This window comes from Eucyclogobius newberryi, unplaced genomic scaffold (assembly GCF_026437365.1).
Source record: "Eucyclogobius newberryi isolate DKJ021-1_F unplaced genomic scaffold, fEucNew1.0.hap1 SCAF_15, whole genome shotgun sequence".
In the NCBI taxonomy this organism is placed as follows: domain Eukaryota; kingdom Metazoa; phylum Chordata; class Actinopteri; order Gobiiformes; family Gobiidae; genus Eucyclogobius; species Eucyclogobius newberryi.
In genome coordinates, this window is record NW_027315779.1 from 14669182 (window position 1) to 14688513 (window position 19332).

Consider the following 19332-nt stretch of genomic DNA (forward strand, 5'->3'; position numbering starts at 1 on the left):
TTACCCTGCATCAGCTGTGAATGTGTGAACTTTATAATGGGTCAAAAGGATCATGATCCGCACAAGCACAAGCATGTTTTATATTTCAAGCCGGTTTGGCTCCATAGATTATGTAATGATTGGTTTCCTGCTGTGGTTTGAAAGTGAGCCATCAGCACATTTTATGGATATCAATAAATGACACTATCAATCGGCTGTAAGTAATTGGAGAAATGTATTCACTGGACCACCCACATCAGTATTTTGAGATAGCTTTATCAATGACCGTATCAGTTTGTCAATAGCAAAGGCCAAATTGTGTGGCTGGCTTTTGGGAAATGATGAGGAAATTGTTTTCGAGTTCTAGTTACACAATCAACTTTATCATCTGCTTTGCGGAAAAATACACCACTGCTGCATTGCTCTGGACTTTTGTTTGTTTGTTCAAATGATCATATTTTGCACTATATAGTAGTTCGTTATTATGATTGTTACAGCCCCCGGCCTGCAGATCTTGTGTGTTGCATTGTCCCCTTCCCAACGTGGCTGCAGTGGTTTTGTGTCTGTGATTGGAGGCCCTCAACATGCTTTCTGGTCCCTAATTGGCTGGGACCTTTGCACATCTTGGCATTAGCCACACCCGATACTTAACGACACCTGTTTCAGCTGCTCTGGGCCTTTGTGGCTTGTATGTCATTCGCGTGTGTCTTGTTTGTCAAGCGCATGTGTTTTGAGATTCCAGGTGTTTATTCGTGTTATGTGTCTCCTTTTAAGTTGTCACATTGATTCAGTTTATGGGCCTTTCTTTTGTTTGTCTGGGATTCGTGCGTTTTAGAGAGACTTAACTTGTCGCTTTGTTTTCTTTCTTATGTATGTGTTTCTGTTAATTTTACCTTTATATTCCTGTTTATTAAACGTTACAACTTTATTTGACCGTTTTCCTTCTTGGTTTTTGTTACTTTCCCCTACCCTAGCATAGCCGGGTTGTAACAATGATTATTTAGGTTGGGCCTCTTTAAACAATAAATCATATAAATTAATCTAAAATTACATGAAAATGTCCCTTCTAAAGTTCAGTAAAGTACCTGCATCACTTATTGATCTTTTTTATTTCTTATCTGTGATGCAGTTAATCAGTAACTGATCTAGTCTGAGCTGAGGTTCCCATTATTACCACACTCCCTATTGGAGCTCAGTTTGAAGTATATAGGCAGCAATGATCAAATCTGAAAGGATTGATTGAATATATTCAAAATGGCATTTTCTGCTCACTGGAGCTGGTTTGCACTTTTCTGTCTTTTCAACACAGGTAATAATTTGTGGTTAAAGGTAATGTTTCTGTTGGCACAACAGATTGTATTTTATTGTTACTTATGTCTCCAAAGAATAATTTTCTTTCTTTTGATATGAGTAACATTTTGGCAAAAAAAATGTTGTTTTGCAAGCCAATTGTTTCCTAATTTTTGTTTCAGGCAATCTTGTTCAAGGCCTTTGTCCAGAAGAACGTTTAGCGATTGAGGGAGGCACATACACACTGTCTAACCAGTTTGAGGAAGGCAGCTTACTCGAATACCATTGCGAAGAAGGCTACCACCCCCATCCTCATTTGGCGCGCGTTTGCCACCAAAATGACATGTGGGAACCTGCACCCAGAAGATCAAAATGTAGACGTAAGTAATCTGACTTGTCTTATTGTGATAATCCACTTGAACTTATACTGTGTTGGATTTGGTAGAGGTTGAATGCCCAGATCCAACAGTGCTGGAAAATGGCAATGTCTTCCCCACTAAGTCACAATACTTTTATAAAGACGAGATCAGCGTCGAGTGCTACGAGGAGTATAAACTGTACGGGTCCTCACATCGCATTTGCTTAGAGAGTGGGAAATGGAGTGGTCAGCATTCTGTGTGCCGCCGTGACTGTATGTATATTTTCTATTCAGTTTTCCTACATATTTGTGTGATTTTTCCTATACAGTGTCTCTAAATGTGATTTCAGCTGGAGACTATTGCCCTGACCCTGGAATTCCACCAGGCGGGAGTAAGACTGGTACTCTGTTTGATATTGGAGAGAAAGTGACTTACACATGCCAAGACCCTACCATGATCTTGATTGGCTCAGAGGAAAGAGTCTGCCAGGAAGATGGTCATTGGAGCGGCACAGGGCCAACATGTTACTGTAAGGGTTTCATACATATTAATTGATTGATCTGTGACGAGCTGGCCCCTGTCCAGGGTGTACCCCGCCTAAGGCCTAAAGTCACTGGAATAGGCTCCACCCGTGACCCCTAACGGGAACAAGTGGTAGAAAATTAATGAAAGGATGAATGATATTAATTGATACTAAAACTACACACACGGCAGATTGCAAATGAACCAGTTGAGGAAACTCCACCAGAGGAGTCGTCTGCACCAGGAGCAGACGAGGACACTGACACAGGGCCCCGAAATGACACCATGAACCAGGCCCCAGCAGGCACAGCTGATCACTGCTCCTGGTGCAGAGGTCTCTACATTGTTCATTCATTTAGAACGATACTAACCACTGCACAGTACACAATATTTTTTTTATTTTGTTTCGGATATCAACTCAAGGCCATTTTAGTTAGTAGTCTCTATCCTTATTTTTTATTCTCTTGCAGACCAACACACTTACGACACACCTATAGAGATTTCAAATGCATTTGGCCGTGGAATCAAAAACACGTTTTCATCTTTACAGACAGAAATGCGTAAGTATTTACAGTGAGGCTTCTTATAGTATTAAGAAGACTTCACTAATTGTTATTTTGTTTTACTCACTTTGGTTTCACGTGCAGATGACACACAGGAAGGGAGAAAAATCAAGTTAACCAAAGATGGAATACTTAACATGTACATTGCAGTGGACATCTCTTCGAGCATGGAGAAACACATCGGGGATGCCAAAGTAGCTGTGTTAACACTTATTGAGAAGGTACCAGAAATTATACTCATATATAACATGCAGCAGAAACACCTTTTATCCAAATATGATACTGTTGAGCCAAAAAGGCTTCAAACTAGAGCCAAACCCTTTCTGTATAAGTGAGTCATATATATAAGTAATTCTGTGTTTCATTGCTATTATTTACGCTGGATGAGCTGATGTTTCTTATTTTGTGCGAGCAGTCAGCGTTTTTGTGCGGAGATGTTTAGCACATGTTTGGCCCAGTTTTATAAATGATGCATCGATGCTTGTGATAAATATGCTGACTTGTGAGAACAGTGCAGTAATCTGTAAATGGATTAGAGGGGACATTTAATCAATGCTTAAGTTTGTTCAAATGTGGCTGGCACATCATATGGTCCTAGTAAATTTAGCTGTTAAATAATAATTGCCAAGTAAGATTAGCACAGTAGCGCTGCATTATAAAGAACATCACTTAGGCTGCATACATTACTTGTGCTTGGCTACTTGCCCGTGTTTCTTGACAAATACATTGACTATGGCACAAAAAAGGCACGTTGAAAGTGGATGCATTAAACTAAATATTTTGCAGCTGTCAATCTCATCGTTTTTCCTTCACAGCTTGCATCCTTTTCTGTGTCTCCGAATTATGACATAATCTTCTTTTCATCAAAACCCTTGCAAGTCGTGAATATCATGGACTCTTTTGGTGAAAATAAAAAGAGTTTGTCAGAGTTGGTAGAACAGATAAAAACATTTGAATTTAAAAGTAAGTAAGTAATTTTCTTTTTCTGTTACAGTTTTGTCGTGTTTAACTCTGTTGTTGCTTTTAGAAAGGGACCAAGCCGGGACCAATCTCAATAAGGTCTTTGAGAAGTTCCTGGAGAAAATGGCCCTTATAAAGATACAGCAATCAACCGACTTTGAAGAGCATCAGCATGTCATCATTATTTTTACAGACGGTAATTCTAAAGCATTGTTTTTCTCTCTCCTAAAGTATTCTCGTGCTGAAAGGACATTCATTGCTTTATTTGGACACTTTGTAACAGGCGCGTACAACATGGGAGGTAAACCCCTTCAAACTGTTGAAAGTATTAAGGCTTTGGTTTTAATGAATAAACCAAAGGAAAGACAAGAACATCTTGGTGAGCATAATATGTTCATGTTTTATTCATTTTCAACAATGCTTTAGTTTAACACAACATTTGTGCTTATATTGGCATTATTTGTTACAGATATCTATATTTTTGGCGTTGGCACTCAGATTTATGATACAAATCTTCAGAGCCTCACATTTGGACCCCCGGAACAGCCGCATTACTTCAGATTAAAGAATGAAAAGCTGCATGAAACCTTAGCGGAAATAATAGGTGAGAATATTTTCATCCAGGATATCCAGGTATTTTATACCTTAGTACTTTAGACACACTCTAACCCTAACCCTAGATCAGCGCAGACAGTCTGCTTTTGTGCATGTTTTACAAAGCGCTTCTGTTTTGAATGTTGCAGATGAAGAAGACATAAAAGGATTGTGTGGTCTTCATAGAAACTATGGTGATATGTCTACTTTCCAAGCCAAAAGGAATAAATATCCCTGGTTCTTGTCTATTTCTGTTATGGTGAATGTCTTTCATGTTTACTTTACTGTAACATTTTATTTATATGATTATGATTACAATGTTATTACATATGGTGACATTTCTGTTATGTCTTGCCATTTTAGACTGAAGGGCCAACATCACTTTGCCTTGGATCTTTGGTTTCCCCTCGTTTTGTATTGACAGCAGCTCATTGTTTCACATTAGATCATCTTATACTTAAGGTCAATGTGGAAATTGAGGACGGCAAACCACCGCTTGGTATATATGTATATGTATATGTATATATATTTTTTTTATATATATATATATGTATATATATATATATATATATATATATATATATATATATATATATATATATAAAAATATAATTTGTTTCTGTGTAATCAGGTTTAATGAATTGTCTTTACTTGTTACAGAAATCGAAGCTATCCACAAACATCCAGACTATAATATATCTTCCAAAGTGAAGCAAAACATAAAAGAGTTTTACGACTATGACGTGGCTCTCATCGAACTCAAAAAAGATGTGAACATCTCTACGTCATTGAGGTGGTCTTTCCGTCGTGTTCATCGTGGAGCGTGGCTTGTACTGTAGCTTTAATAGGGATGTAACATTATATTCATTTGCCAGTACAGTATTTATTGCAATATTGAGGTCTGCACTGACATGTAGTTTTACTCCTGCTGCAACAAAACGATGTAAACAAAAGAGCTTATAAGTTTATGCTGTGACAGCACATGTGGGACTTTTGATGATAGGATATATAACAAGATTTCAGTTATTGTTACATACCTTATCCTCAATACCAGTACAATTCCACTAGGCTTCCCTGGGGCGGCACTGCGGGGGGGGGGGCGCCCCCTCTGGATTATTTTTTTATTTTATTTTTTGCTTGGCGGAGTTTTTTGCGCCCCCTTCTATGTATCCAAACACGAAAGGAGAAAATTGAAAAATCGAAAGCAGTGTGTTACGTATTCTAGCAAGTCAGGGGTATCACCTCTGGATAGACAGAACAGGCTAGAATATCGAATGCCAACAACAATACCATTTAATATCATCTTTACAGATGAACAAATGTAATAAAATATGACTTATTTTCAGACCTATTTGCCTCCCGTGCACTAAGGAAACAAATGAAGCATTAAAACAAAATTTAACTTGTCTGCAGCAAGGTGAGTATCCTAACCGGATGATGACACATTTGCACCCTGAATTCTTATTGTGCTATATTTTTCAATTTATGTTCAGTGTCATGGAAGTATTTGTCTTTTACAATTGTATTTTATTGAAGTTTTTATTGTTTATAATAGAACAGTTTCTGATAAAAAACCACGAAAGAATTACCTTTTTGACTAAGAATCATCTTGGTGAAAAACATGCCCACATAAAGCTTGGTGGAAATGTATGAGTTTTATTTTTTAAATTCAATTCATTTAAGAGAACATTTTTGTACTGTCTCTTAAATTGACCGTAACTTATTTTTGCAGAGACAAGACTGTATTATTAAAGCACTCGACGCACCCGGTATCGCCAACAAAGATGTGTCTGAGGTTGTGACTGAAAACTTCTTCTGCACTGGAGGAATTTTTCCAGAGACAGACAAAATAGCATGCAAAGGTAAATGAATAATAATGACAAAGTATATAAATAAAGAGTATCATTGACTGTATTTAATTGTGTATTATTTCAGGTGACTCTGGAGGTGCTGTGTTTAAAAATCACTTACAGAGGACAATACAAGTGAGTATCTCTTTACCACAACATCAGCACAACAAATATTGATGTGACAATATTTTCTTTAGGTTGCCGTGGTCAGTTGGGGAAACATCGAGATGAGAGCATGTCTACAAGGCGGAGAAGTAAATTCAGACAAAGATTCAAGAGATTTTCATTTTAATCTTTTCAAAGCTGTACCTTTTCTTAAGTCCATTCTTGGGAAAACAGGTCAGCGTTACGCATCACTTGATTTTGTGAACTAGCACATTTCCACAACATTTGAGCAAGTTCAGCAGTGATATTTTCAGACTTGTTTTGTTTGGTGCCAATGTGATATAATGTATGAGCAATCAACCATTGTGTATGCATTTATTTTAAGATTAAGTGTAGCTCACTGATATTTTATAGTTAGGTCATGGCTTTTTGAAAATACTGAAGCATATTCAATCTTTAGTCACTGTTTTGTCAGTCGACAATTACATTAGATGCTTGTAAGTGTTCCCCATGCATCACTTTTTCTGGAGTTAAAGCATAAATGGTCATATGATGTATTGATGTGGATATGTTTTTAATTAAAAATGATACAAAAATCATACTATGTTTGTTTTTAACAAATTGTGAGACCAAATACACAATTATACAGTATTTACCAATATTTAATTCAATCCAATCAAAAAATGTGCACTGGTTAGAGCGGAAACAGTTCAAATACATGTGTTGGTGTAGACATATGCAAGGATTAAACTTCAACATTTTAAGACTGGTACTTTTAAGATCCTCATTTGATGCATAATCTCACAGATCATGTACTTCTCAATCCAACCAGGAACCTTTTGGTAACACAAGAATATGCATAACACAACACTTTGTTGAGAAGCATGTTTCATTCATTTTTAGACTAAGACAAAGGTTTGTGATCCACAAGAGGAATAACTTAATTACACAGTAGCTCCAAACAAAAATAAAAATTGTAACAAGTATATATTATATTAAGATTCCTTCATTCATTCACTTTATTTATTTATATAGGAAAATCACAAGCTATCTTTTTCATGGGTGTTGTGTTAAAACGCAACAGATTCAAACAAACAGGATATACAAAATAAAACATTCAATAAAAAATTAAAAATACATAAAGACTACATGTCTTTATGTATTTTTAATTTTTGTTAAGATGATGAATGTGATTTTTTTAAATTTATTGTTCATTTCACAATTGCATCAGCGTTTTATGTGCATGGTTTACTGTGCTCAAAAGGACTAGGATGAAAATACTGTTTTTCTAACTTGAATGTTCCATAGTATATATAGTATAAGTACGAAAGCTAGTTGGACCCACTTTGAGCCACTGTCGCTGTGTGAATGCGAGCAAGAGTGACTCGAAGGTCCCTCTGCCGTAATAGGGACTGGTGACTTATAGGGACTTAGTTCTTGGTACAGTGTGAAAAGGCCTTAAATGTTGCCGGATAATATCTGCGGTTATACAAGAATAATGCACTGCAGTTTGTGCGGATCATCTCTTTTCTTTATTGTGATTATGTTTTTGTGATCCAAATGTGCATGTCTCGCTCTTCTTTCACAATAAATACATTTGTATTTCGGATAAACAGTTTGGAACAGCTTGGTTTCATTGGGAGTTCATTGACCAGACCCTTTCAGCAAACAGAAGTGGGGTTGGCTGAGCAGAACTACAAATCGTGCTGCTCAGAAACATCGTTGATTAATATTTGTTTATGGTGTAGGTAATGATTAATCCAGGGGGCTGTTCTTTTTCAGTTTAAACTTTTATCACAGTTCATCCAGAGACAGAGACGAGGAAAAGACCAGAATGGGACCGTTTCACTGGACTTGGTTTGTGGCAGTTTTATGTATCCTTATAAAAGGTGAGTTTCTATAGCCTAGATATAATGGCCAGGCATATGATTTTTATTTCTGACAGTGAAAACCAGTACCGTATTTTGTTTTGAGTTTTTCTATTGCCAAAGTGTATCATTGACCATGGAATAGAAAGAGTTCTGACAAGTCTAATATCACATGTAAACTGTGGTAATTGGCGCTGGGGTAGTGACTGACAGTCCCTGTGACCACCGGACACTCACACACCACATTGACAAATGTCGTGGCTACGATAGGGATATGATGTTTAGGTGGATGTCTTCCACATGAATTCCAATTTATGGGTTGAATGAATAATTGACTGCATTAGTTTCCAACAACACCACCCTGGATTGGTACCAGGGACACATACACAGGTAAGGCAAGCGCAAATTCTTTGAGTGGACCAGGAGACTCCGATATAGGAAAACAAGTTCACAATTTATTAAATTTAAAGACAGAATAAAAAAAAAAATGTATTTTTAATAATAAAACTACTACTTTCATTCACACCTCTAAAACAGTAGACACATTTAAACAATTCACCGAAATAACAAGTAAAATAAAACAGCAGCTCAGATTGTCCCTTAAGGCACTTAGCCCAATGACTCTACCAGGAGGTGGCGCTGGTCCTTAGCAACAGGCCTGGGACCCGGTACAGTCCCACAGTCCAGCTGGGGGCCAGAGCCGACACTCAAAAACTCCAAACGTTGAGATGTTAGTCTGTCAATGTAGAATGGGGCCGGTGCGAACGTGCCCAAACCCACCAAGGGCACTTGGAGGGAAGTTCTGGGTTTGGGGTCGGAGGAGAGACCCGCGGGGTTACCAATCCGGTGCTCGAATCTGTGCACTATGCGCGCTGTGGCTGGGAGGAATCCCGGCGCATAAAGCCTGCACGTAACGTCACGCAGTACAAACAGTGCTAAATTAGAGCGAGTTTGATTACAATATAAATCTATGGAAGAGAAACAGCTTACTGGGGCGTTAAACCTGGAGAGCGTGCGGCACGAGTCATACAGCAAGGTTTGAGCAGGGTTTGGTGAGCGCACGATGCGCAAACCAACCTGGTTAACACGCTGGTGTGATCGCTGGCTTTAAGCCTAAACTTTGGGGTGTTTTTGGGGCGATCAGAACGAATGCTCCGGTCCTCGTGCCGCTTGCACTGCTCCCAGAGGCGAGAAGGGCCAGCGCAGGTGAGGAAGCCTCCTTTTAAAGGCGCAGGTCACAGGCCATAGGCTGTCAGCGGTTATGAGGGCCTACTGCCACACACATACAAAAAGTGCCTTGCTCGATGACACAACAACTACTGATTAACAGAGAGCTATTTCAATAAGTGTATGTCTCCACTGGGTTTAGGAAATGCAGTGCGGTGCAACTGCTCACTGAAAGGGATGGCGATTCAAGATGGTAATTTCAGTTTGTCAAATGGACTGAATGAGGGCAGCGTGCTCCAATACCAGTGTCACGAGGGCTACTACCCCCACCCTGAACTTGCTTATAGATGTCAACAAGACCACCACTGGACTCCCGAGCCAGAATCGAGAGCAACCTGCAAAAGTAAGTGAAGCTTCTAAACAAAGTCCCGTTCACACACACAACCTGAGCTGGGAATCTACCCAGCGTTTTGCCTCAAATGATGCAGCAGCTCAGAGACAAATGTCCGCGTGAACAAAACAGAGCCGCCAATCATTGTTGGAAAGCAACTAAATATGTGCTGAAAATACATACTGAGAATACTAATGTGAGTAACTGTGTTCAGGTAGTTACGCTTTCATTTGGTGATTGTCAGAAAGAAAATGTGTACTCAAGTATGTAATTAATGTTACTTTAAAATATTATTACCCATGTAGAAGTAGAAAGTAGTGATGCATATAATTACTCAAGAGTAAAAGTGAATTTGGAGAAACTACTACTTGAGTACTAAGTATGTCACGGAATTAGACATACACCGATGCTATTCCTTAACACATAGAGAACACAATTCAACTTAGAATATGAAACGACACAGAAATATCAGACATTTGTATGGCAAGCTTGGGAGAAAACGCCGGGACTGCGTCAGCCAGGCTGTTGTAAGGAGCCTGGCTGACCCTCCTGCGTCTCACCCCGTTTTTTCCCATGCTGGTTGGTTTTATTAGATATTCTGGAATAGGCGGGTCACATTTCTCATTGGTCAGCCTCACATCAAGGCACTTGTTTTACAGCTGGTATTTTTCCTAGAGATCAAGCCTTGGGTAAACATTACCCAAACTCCTCTGGGCTGTCACACCCCCCCTGGGGCAACATTCTTTACAACACCTTCACAAACAAATGCTGTCACACACCCGTTTTTCTCTGACTAATGATGCAGATAAAATATCACTATTATGCAGATACAATACATCACAGAAATATAATCATATATTCACATTTTATCACAAAGTAACAGTTTGGATTTCAATCATATGCATTTAAAGTATGATTTTAAGATTTATGAGTTAATTTTATGGTGTGCAGGACTTGAACCTCATTACATTTACTATAGTAACTTTCTGAAGAAGTTGTACTTTTTCAGAATAGTCACCACACATTTACTTCTACCTGAATATTTAGTTTGAAGTTACTGTAGACTTATTTCATTAAAAGTTTTGGTTACACTTCCCTCTATGAATAAATCTAACAAAAGTGTTTACGAAATGATTGAAATATGATCACTTCTTAAACCTTGCCTTCACATATTATTTGTATTTTGTTATTTTGTGTCTTTTCTGTGTAAATACCAGACTATGTGCATTGTGTTTCTCAAACTGTGGGACCACTGCAGTTTGAGCATTTGTTTGATTTATTGGCAGATCTATTACATTTTTAGTCCTCCTCTGGGTTGATTATCATTTAAGACTATTATATTCATGGTGTAGTCTCATTTAGGTAATAAATATAAGGTCCTCTGCATTTGACCACTGCAGCGTCCCGGGACCCTTTTGTACTCGGCTTGGTCAGGACCATCATCACTGGAGGATTTTTACTTATTGTGCATGTTTTGTGTTTGGGTTGGTTTTATTAGACCTGGTTTAGTTTCTATTGAGACCAAGTCTATAATAGTCCAAATTTAGCCTTTACGTAGTCCTTATTTAAATTTGGTGGCACTCATAAAGTCACATATTTATGACATTACTTATTTATTGATTTCTTGTTTTGTTACATTAACCACAAAAGGGCAGAAGTATGACTTTACACCCTTGTCTGCGAGATATAATTTTATGTTTCTGTTTTTCAAAGTCATTTTTAATATATTTTAGACAATGTACTTAAAGCGTTGGGTTGAGTGCATTTTATTAAATGACTAAAACGAGCTTTGCTTTGTTTTACTCATGGGCTTTGTGTTTTTCCAGGGGTTGAATGTCCAGATCCAACTGTTTTCCAAAACGGATATATCTTACCAATAAATGAAAACAGGAGGTATTATTATAGAAGCACAATTACTTACCACTGCTACTCAGGATACACGTTGCATGGGCCTTCACAACGCACATGTTTGGAAAATGGGAAGTGGAATGGCTCGAATCCAGTTTGTCAACAAGAAAGTAAGTCTCATTATCTACCTTTATAATATTCTTCATAACATTTGGTTTTGTCTTGCTTTTTGCAGATGGAGATTGTCGCGATCCTGGGGTCCCACCTGGTGGCAAGAAGACTGGAAACAGATTTGACTTTGGAGATAAAGTGACTTACAAATGCAGTCGCAACATGATTTTGATTGGTTCTGAGGAAAGAGAGTGTCAGTTGGACGGCCAGTGGAGTGGAAAAGAGACGCACTGCTACTGTAAGAGATGTACTTTATCCAGGAGTTCATTCATGACACAACATATAAAGTAGATGTTATTATTAGATTATTATTATATTTCCTCCTTTTTTATGGCAGACAAATATACATTTGATTCACCATGGGAGGTTACAGAGGCGTTTGGAGGGGAAATCAAAAACACCCTTTCCTCAAATTTAGTTGGTAAGTATTTTTAAATGTGCACGCTGCGTTTAAGCCACGACGTCCATCTCATTGTCATTTGTTTGTCTCAGACGGAACACAGACGGGGCGCTTATTCACCTTAAAGCGTAATGGGACACTCAACATTTTTATTGCCTTGGACATCTCCGAGAGCATCGATGATGAGGAATTAAAACTTGCCAAACAAGCTGTTATAACACTTATTGATAAGGTAAATCAAACATTTTAACATTAGTTTGTGTAGATGTTATGACCCTGAATTAAATTAAAACTGTGTTGGATTGAATCAAGCAATTGCATAATGTTTTTTTAAATGAATATTGAGGCAACAACTATTACCAAATGCAATCGATAATTATGATGATTATATATATTTTTGTATTATTATTAATATTTTTCTTCTGTTACATCTCATAAAATTGTTCACTAAATAGTCATATTCATAGTGGTTTAAAGTGATGTTTTGTGCCCACAGATTGAAGGCTTCTCTGTCCACCCAAATTATGAGGTTATTTTCTTCTCCTCAAAAATTCAGACAGTCATTAACATTCTTCATTTCTATAATGAGAAAACCCAACAAAACACAACAAAAACATTAAAGGACAAAATTAAAACATTTGAAGTAAAAGGTGAGTCAGAGTTAAAGGCGCAATGGACGATTTTTCGGCGATTTGACAACGCGGGCGGAAGTGCGCATGCGCACTCCCCCGTGCGGACTGATACAACACACACGTGCGTTTGTTTATTAGCGCAACAGAGCGCATCGCATCTCTCGTCTCCAGTAGATTTCTGTCCACTTCTGCGTCAGCTCGAACTGTCTTTCTCCGTCTTCATTTTGCCCCGTACACTGAGGGAACTATATTATGATAGATCCATGCGCTTAGGCACGCGGAAACGTGGGGACCAGCCTGACGTGGCTGCAGGTGAGCGGTAGGTGCGTTTTATGATTGATACGTGGCAGGACTAATGATTTATCCACGTCACGAGGAAATATGATAAAAAAATTTGCTGAAAAAAATCGTCCATTCCACCTTTAAGTGATGCTTTTCTTCTTTGTGATAATGTGTGACTGACTGTGCCTTGTTCAGATGCGGCCGACAAGTTTGGAACAAATCTCGATGCTGTTTTTAAGCAGATTTTGGAAAAAATTGCATTTATAAAGGAACAAGAAACAACCAACACTTTTAGTGAACATCACCATGTGATCATTTTGTTCACAGATGGTAATTTATCTTAATATTATTATAATGATATCATTGTGACATGATCTTTTACAACTTGAATGCAGGAGCCTTTAATATTGGACCTTCTCCCGCTGGCACTCTTGAAAGGATTAAGTCACTGGTTTATATGGGCCAATCGGAGAAAAGAAAGAATCACCTTGGTGCGTATCTTAGTACTAATACTATCTATAGTACACAGTCACTGTATTTAAGGTAAGTTTTAGACATGCTTATTCATTTTATCTTATAATCTAGTGGGTGCTTTGATTTAAAACTCTTAATATTATGTAAGAAAAACAGAGCTGGGCAATATATGAAATCATCACAGATATGCAACATTTTAACATTGGGTACATTGTGCTATTTTTTTTTTTTTTAATAAATTATAAACTATTTCAAAAATAAAAATAGAGCAAACTTAAGGTGTAATCTTTCAAATATTTTTTTTTAGAGAGATATTTCTGCACTTCGGCTGTAATTTACTATCCTTTCACATTTGTCTGATACTTCAACAAATAAAATAAACACATTTTGCACATTTCTGTTGGATAAGCCAATTTTCTCTAATTATCATTATCCGGATAGTGACGGTCCAAAAAAGGAGATATTCATTTTAGTCAATATTGCCAAACAGAGATATAATGGAGTGTGTTGTTGTGCATGTGCTTTTCTTGGCTTGGCTTCATCTACAAACTGTTTAATTTAACTCGGATGATGTGAACCTGCTTTAATCACACACATTTATTGCATTAAAAATAACGTACATATTTTGTCTTGTTACAGACCTTTATGTTTTTGGCGTCGGCGCTCAGATTCATGATGAAAATTTGAAAGTTCTTACCGCGGACAGCAAGAACAACTATTTCAAACTGAAAAGTCTTAAAGACTTACAACAGACCTTTGATGAAATTATTGGTCAGTGCAATATTTAGTTGTATTTCTTATTGTATTTTATTATCACTTTTTATTATTGTTGTTATTATCATGATTCATTATTCATTTGCACATTTTGCACATTTCGACATTTTATTGGAGAAAAAAACATTGTTGTTTCCTTTTCTATTTCTTTACTTTAGACGTTATAGTTAATGCAACTTTTTATAAAAAATATAGGAAAAAAACTAGATAACCAATAATGATAATATTGGTTTTAATTAGTGGTGCATCTTTCTTTGTAAGATAATAGGGAAATTGATAAATTATTCAACCGCATTTGGATTTTTTGAACATCAAAGGAAGTTTTCCTTTCATAATAATAAACTTTTTTCAGATAAATTAAACGTGTATAATTAACAATGTCATTAATCCTTCTCTTATCTCGCACAGATGAGTCAGAAGTTAGGGGCTTGTGTGGTCTTCACCGATACTATGCAAAGGGGAAAATAAGGGAAAAGTATCCCTGGGTCATAAATATCATAGTACTGGTATCTTAAATGCTTTACTTTCACTTATTTTTTTCAAGTGCCTTATCAATTATTACCATGTATTTTTTCTTTTTGTAATTTTAGAATGACAAGAGACCAAATTGTTTTGGCTCTTTGGTTTCTCCCCATTTCATTTTAACAGCAGCCCACTGCTTCAAAGACATGGGCAGCATTGAAAACGTGGTGGTGACTGACGGTGCTGAGATGCAATTCGGTAATGCAAATACAGTGAATACTTAAGAATTTGAATCAAGGTCAATATAATGATAAATGCACATTTTACATGGAGAGAGCAGACAATCAATCAATCTTTTGCCAATGTTTTTGTTCAGATTGTGCTTTATTCTAACACTTTAACTCTTCATTCCAGGGGTTGAAGCTGTCCACATACATCCAAACTACAAACTTGATGCTAAACTGAAACAAGGAGTGACGGAGTTTTATGACTATGATGTGGCTCTCATCCAACTTGTGAATGCGACTAACATTACCAGTTCACTTAGGTGCCAAACCTGCATCTGGTTATATATTTAATGCAATCTTTGTCTTTTAACTGATGCGGAAAAAAAACAACTTTTTGTTTTAGACCAATTTGCATTCCTTGTACTGCTGAAACAAATGCAGCATTAAAGGGGACTTTATCCTGCAAAGAGCAAGGTAAGGGCCCTGGTTTTCTGTAGCTTTATGTTTATGTTATATTGGAGGGCTGTATCCATGGTGACACATTGGGCTACATTACCAAAGAATGCTTAGCCACACACTCTTAGATGGCCCACCTCATTGCTCATTGACCTGTGATGGGTATGAGGAGTCACGTGTTGTAGTTCCAACTAGAGCAGTGCCCCTGAGTTGATGCCTTATGAAATCAATTTGCACTTTGTACTTTGATGTCACGTTTGATAGAGATTTAAAGGCTGTTACCGCATCATTAGTTTACTAAAAGTTGTATTTCAATTGACTCGTGCATGTTCGAGTAATCCTGTATTGTCCTCCAACTGAGACGTGAGTGCTCAGAAAATTCCTGTTGTCACCTACCCCCTATCTCTGCCCACATCCCTGTACTTACTGTAGTTGTGATCATTTGAAAAAGTAAAGCTCTGAGTGACACATGTAGAATTCTAAAATGCCATGGAGTCCCTTCCACAATAACACTATGTAAATGATCATTCGTTGCAGTCGTTATCAAGAAGTGGGCCTGTTTCTATTACTAAGCCGTTTTAGACCAATAATGTGGTTTACAATGAATAAAATGAGAAATGATGACTCACTTATGTTATAGTTCAATCATCAGTTATAGTTCAATATTTTGCTTTTGTTCCTTGCAGAGACGTTTCTACTTAATAATCATGAACGAGTAACGTTTTTGACAAAGAAAACTCTTAAGGAAAAGGTGGCCCATGTGAAGCTGGGTGAAAGTGTGAGTGTGATTTTTGTACTGATAATGAGGCTGCATTTTGTGTGCAAATTCATCCCAACGTTTTGATCCTTAAAGAGACACGGCTGCATCATGAAGGCCAAGAATGCCAGCATCACAGTGACGGAAAACTTCCTCTGCACTGGGGGTATATCACCATTCGTAGATCACATATCATGCAAAGGTATGCAATTCCAAGTTTGACATGATTTCGTGTCGTAAATATTTAGTTCTCATAATTATCTTGCAGGTGAATCCGGAGGTGCAGTGTTTAAGAATTACGAGAATCGCATAATTCAGGTTAGTCGCTCATTGCGAAAAGACAGAACACATTATTGTTCATGTTTGAGATTGCAACTACACTGTGCGCTAACGTTCCTCCCACAGGTGGCGCTGGTGAGCTGGGGAAACAAAAAAATGCCAGTTTGCGATAGCGATCAACTTGTTTACTCTACCGACAACTCCAGAGACTTTCACATGAATCTTTTTAAAGTTGTGCCTTTTCTCAAATCTATTCTGGGGAATCAAACTCAGAAAAGTTATGCGCCACTTTTATTTGTAGATTAGCCTAGTTAAATTTAGCATACATTTTACGTACTTGCAAATATAAATAGAATCGCAATAGAATTAAAAATAACTGTTTTGTTTGTGTAAGTTTGTGTCCAAACTGTCAATACGAGACAAGAAAAACATTTAGAAAAATAGGGAAATACCGTACTGTAGGTATTAAATGTAAACTGGGGAAATTGGGGAAATGAACTGGCTAAAACAATAAAACAATAAAGCAGATAAAAAAATTCCCCTTTTGATGTTTTTTTTTAATGTAGTTTATGAACAAACTTTGAAAAGATGCTTCAGGCTGCACAGTTCCGTCTAAATAAACTCCCCAAACCCATATATTACTAATGGTGCCTCATATTAACAGCCCATTGCATTCCTGTACATTTTTCTACTTACAGAATGACAAAACTCCTTTATGGCTCAGAGCTCTGCTGATGGTGCTATTCCCCCGGGTCAGCCTCTCTGATCTGATCTACGCAATGCGGGCACTCCATCTGGACACATGCCAACACAGACTATTCCAATTGCATTTGCTGGGAATTTCAGTCCTAGTTTTAACCGTGTAATTAAGTTTTCTGCCCCTTTTAAGCCTTAGGATAGAAATTAACTGAGTTTGTTGTTTATTGTCGTTTTTTTTAAACAAACTCTAAAGGGTCTACGAAGGATGTATTGCAGCTGAGGGATTTTAGTGGCTTCGGATGATGTTAAGACTGTAACTTAATGAAAATATAGATACAAAGAGATTTTCCAAGTAATGGTTATTGGCTAAACGTCGTACAGCAGAGTGAAGAGTTAGAATTTCACGATGGGTGTTCCTCGATACCCAACTATCCGTGAAGGCAGGCTCCCATGGGTGCACTCCTCTGGCTATTCGCTAACTAACTAATTGGGATGAATGGAGCCGGTGGATGGAGTGGACAGTCTGTGTAAGAGGAGGGACTAATGGGAGAGGGTCTAATTGAATGAACCGTTTGCTATAGTGCGACGTCGTAAACAAAGAGGAAATTTAAAACAGGATTTATTTGTTACTGGACCGGGGTGGAAGACCGGGTTACCTCTTTGTCTTAACTGTTATTGTTGGGAGTGTTGACCCCAATTTCCCGACTGCATTTTCCAGCTCTCTGACTGAAACCAATTTGTCATAGGTAAACTGATTACAGCAGCAGACAGTATACATAGGCTAATGAAGATGTCCCACCCACTACAGCCATACACGCCCCTCTATTCACTGTTGGCACATGCAGCATATTCCTGATGAAGCATCTCGCTGTTAAAACTCAGCCTGATCCGTCTCTCCTCCAGCTTTAAATCAACCCGAAGGGCCATTTTAGAAATTACTACCATTAAGAAGTGCATACATCCTCTTTTTCTCTTCAGTAGTGCTTAGATAAGCTGCGGCATGTGCATCACAGGCCACTGCTGATTATGTAGACGACACAAGAAACTGCCACCATTTATAAGGAATGTATTTCATAAAGATGTATAGCGTGAGTGCCAGCCTCTTTGAAATCAAACTATTGCATATTTAGAATGATACCAATACCCATTATGTTTTACTGTTAATACAATCCATATTATGCAATGTTTTGGTGTTTGATATCACAAATAGTCGGTGTATCATTTAACTGTCCATATTAAAGGTGCACTATGTACTGGAGTCTGCCACCTGTGATTGCTCTGTTCCAATGTGCGGCATTAAACTACAAATTGAATATGATGAATTTTTACTGTGAGCAGCTTCACCTCTCCACAGATGTAACCTGTAACTTGGCCTGGTGTGGCATCATCAGCTTGTCTCCAGAGATAGTTCAATGCCATTGTGGGACGCCAGGCAAAGCTATGACCACTGTAGTGATGTAACAATAACCCTAAATAGTCTCACAATAATACCATGCATTGTTTTGTTGCTAAACTAAACTAAATACACAGAGGGAATATACAAAGACCATGACCTTTTACTCCATATCAGTGCAGACAACATGAAGAAATAATTGCTATGAAGCACTTTTATATATTAATCGACTTGTCAAAAGGAAAACATATAATTTGTAAATCTGTTACAATCTGCTGCTAAATTGCGATAAATATTGTGAGATGAATATCATGATAATATTGTTGTTACTGTTACATCCCAAAAAAAGTTACATAGTGCACCTTTAAGTCCTATGTGGGTGATGTAATTTATCATGTCAGGAATTGCAAACGTTTGTCATTTTCAGTAGATGCCTGCACACTTCAGATGGTGGCTTTAAATGACCTCAAAAGGAGTGAATGTGAAATGGCTTCTTATGTTTTTTCAGTAGAAGTAAGGGCCGCAGACTCGACTAATATCCAGGATGTACCTGACCTAAGGTGCTAAGAATATTCCACTTAATAGGAACCAAAAGAAGAGGCTGCATGTAAAACCAATGCCCAGTTTATAAATTGTAGGTAGTAATATAATAAAACATGAGAGGAAAGGAACATGCATTTAACTAAGTCTCAAAAAGATTAAAACTAACCATAACTTTAACAGAAACAAAACTGACTGCCCTCAAACAAAGAGGGGTTTAAATACAAAAAGGACTAACTCAAGGGGTAGAATTACACTAAAAAGACACAATAAAATGACTAACTTATGCA

General features: G+C 37.6%; 2 protein-coding genes across 2 annotated transcripts; both read left to right on the forward strand.

The window, feature by feature from the left end:
• Positions 1–1165: 1165 nt before the first annotated feature.
• LOC140360779 (complement factor B-like) lies at positions 1166–6629 on the forward strand. The gene is made up of 18 exons (XM_072446148.1): positions 1166–1288; positions 1452–1649; positions 1715–1900; positions 1978–2157; positions 2621–2710; positions 2798–2934; positions 3529–3680; positions 3745–3869; positions 3957–4052; positions 4143–4277; positions 4417–4526; positions 4631–4766; positions 4928–5060; positions 5614–5684; positions 5823–5914; positions 6000–6129; positions 6203–6252; positions 6315–6629. The coding sequence occupies exons 1-18, from the start codon at positions 1234–1236 to the stop codon at positions 6489–6491; spliced, it is 2253 nt and encodes a 750-aa protein (XP_072302249.1). The 5' UTR covers positions 1166–1233; the 3' UTR covers positions 6492–6629.
• Positions 6630–8001: 1372 nt separating this feature from the next.
• On the forward strand, positions 8002–16726 carry LOC140360778 (complement factor B-like). The gene is made up of 18 exons (XM_072446147.1): positions 8002–8111; positions 9460–9660; positions 11475–11666; positions 11732–11905; positions 12005–12088; positions 12160–12299; positions 12564–12717; positions 13177–13311; positions 13377–13472; positions 14095–14226; positions 14638–14735; positions 14820–14949; positions 15106–15238; positions 15322–15392; positions 16061–16152; positions 16228–16333; positions 16400–16449; positions 16537–16726. Exons 1-18 carry the CDS (start codon positions 8057–8059, stop codon positions 16714–16716), a joined length of 2223 nt encoding a protein of 740 aa, XP_072302248.1. The 5' UTR covers positions 8002–8056; the 3' UTR covers positions 16717–16726.
• The last annotated feature ends 2606 nt before the right edge of the window (positions 16727–19332 follow it).

What these genes read in the sequence shown, in the direction of transcription:
- LOC140360779 (XM_072446148.1), top strand. Translation starts at nt 1,234, where the DNA reads ATGGCATTTTCTGCTCACTGGAGCTGGTTTGCACTTTTCTGTCTTTTC. An exon ending in CATCATTATTTTTACAGACG is followed by an intron (nt 3,870 to 3,956) that starts GTAATTCTAAAG and finishes ACTTTGTAACAG; the next exon opens with GCGCGTACAACATGGGAGGT. An exon ending in AGACAAAATAGCATGCAAAG is followed by an intron (nt 6,130 to 6,202) that starts GTAAATGAATAA and finishes GTATTATTTCAG; the next exon opens with GTGACTCTGGAGGTGCTGTG.
- LOC140360778 (XM_072446147.1), top strand. Translation starts at nt 8,057, where the DNA reads ATGGGACCGTTTCACTGGACTTGGTTTGTGGCAGTTTTATGTATCCTT. An exon ending in AAAAGAGACGCACTGCTACT is followed by an intron (nt 11,906 to 12,004) that starts GTAAGAGATGTA and finishes TTTTTATGGCAG; the next exon opens with ACAAATATACATTTGATTCA. An exon ending in GATCATTTTGTTCACAGATG is followed by an intron (nt 13,312 to 13,376) that starts GTAATTTATCTT and finishes ACTTGAATGCAG; the next exon opens with GAGCCTTTAATATTGGACCT.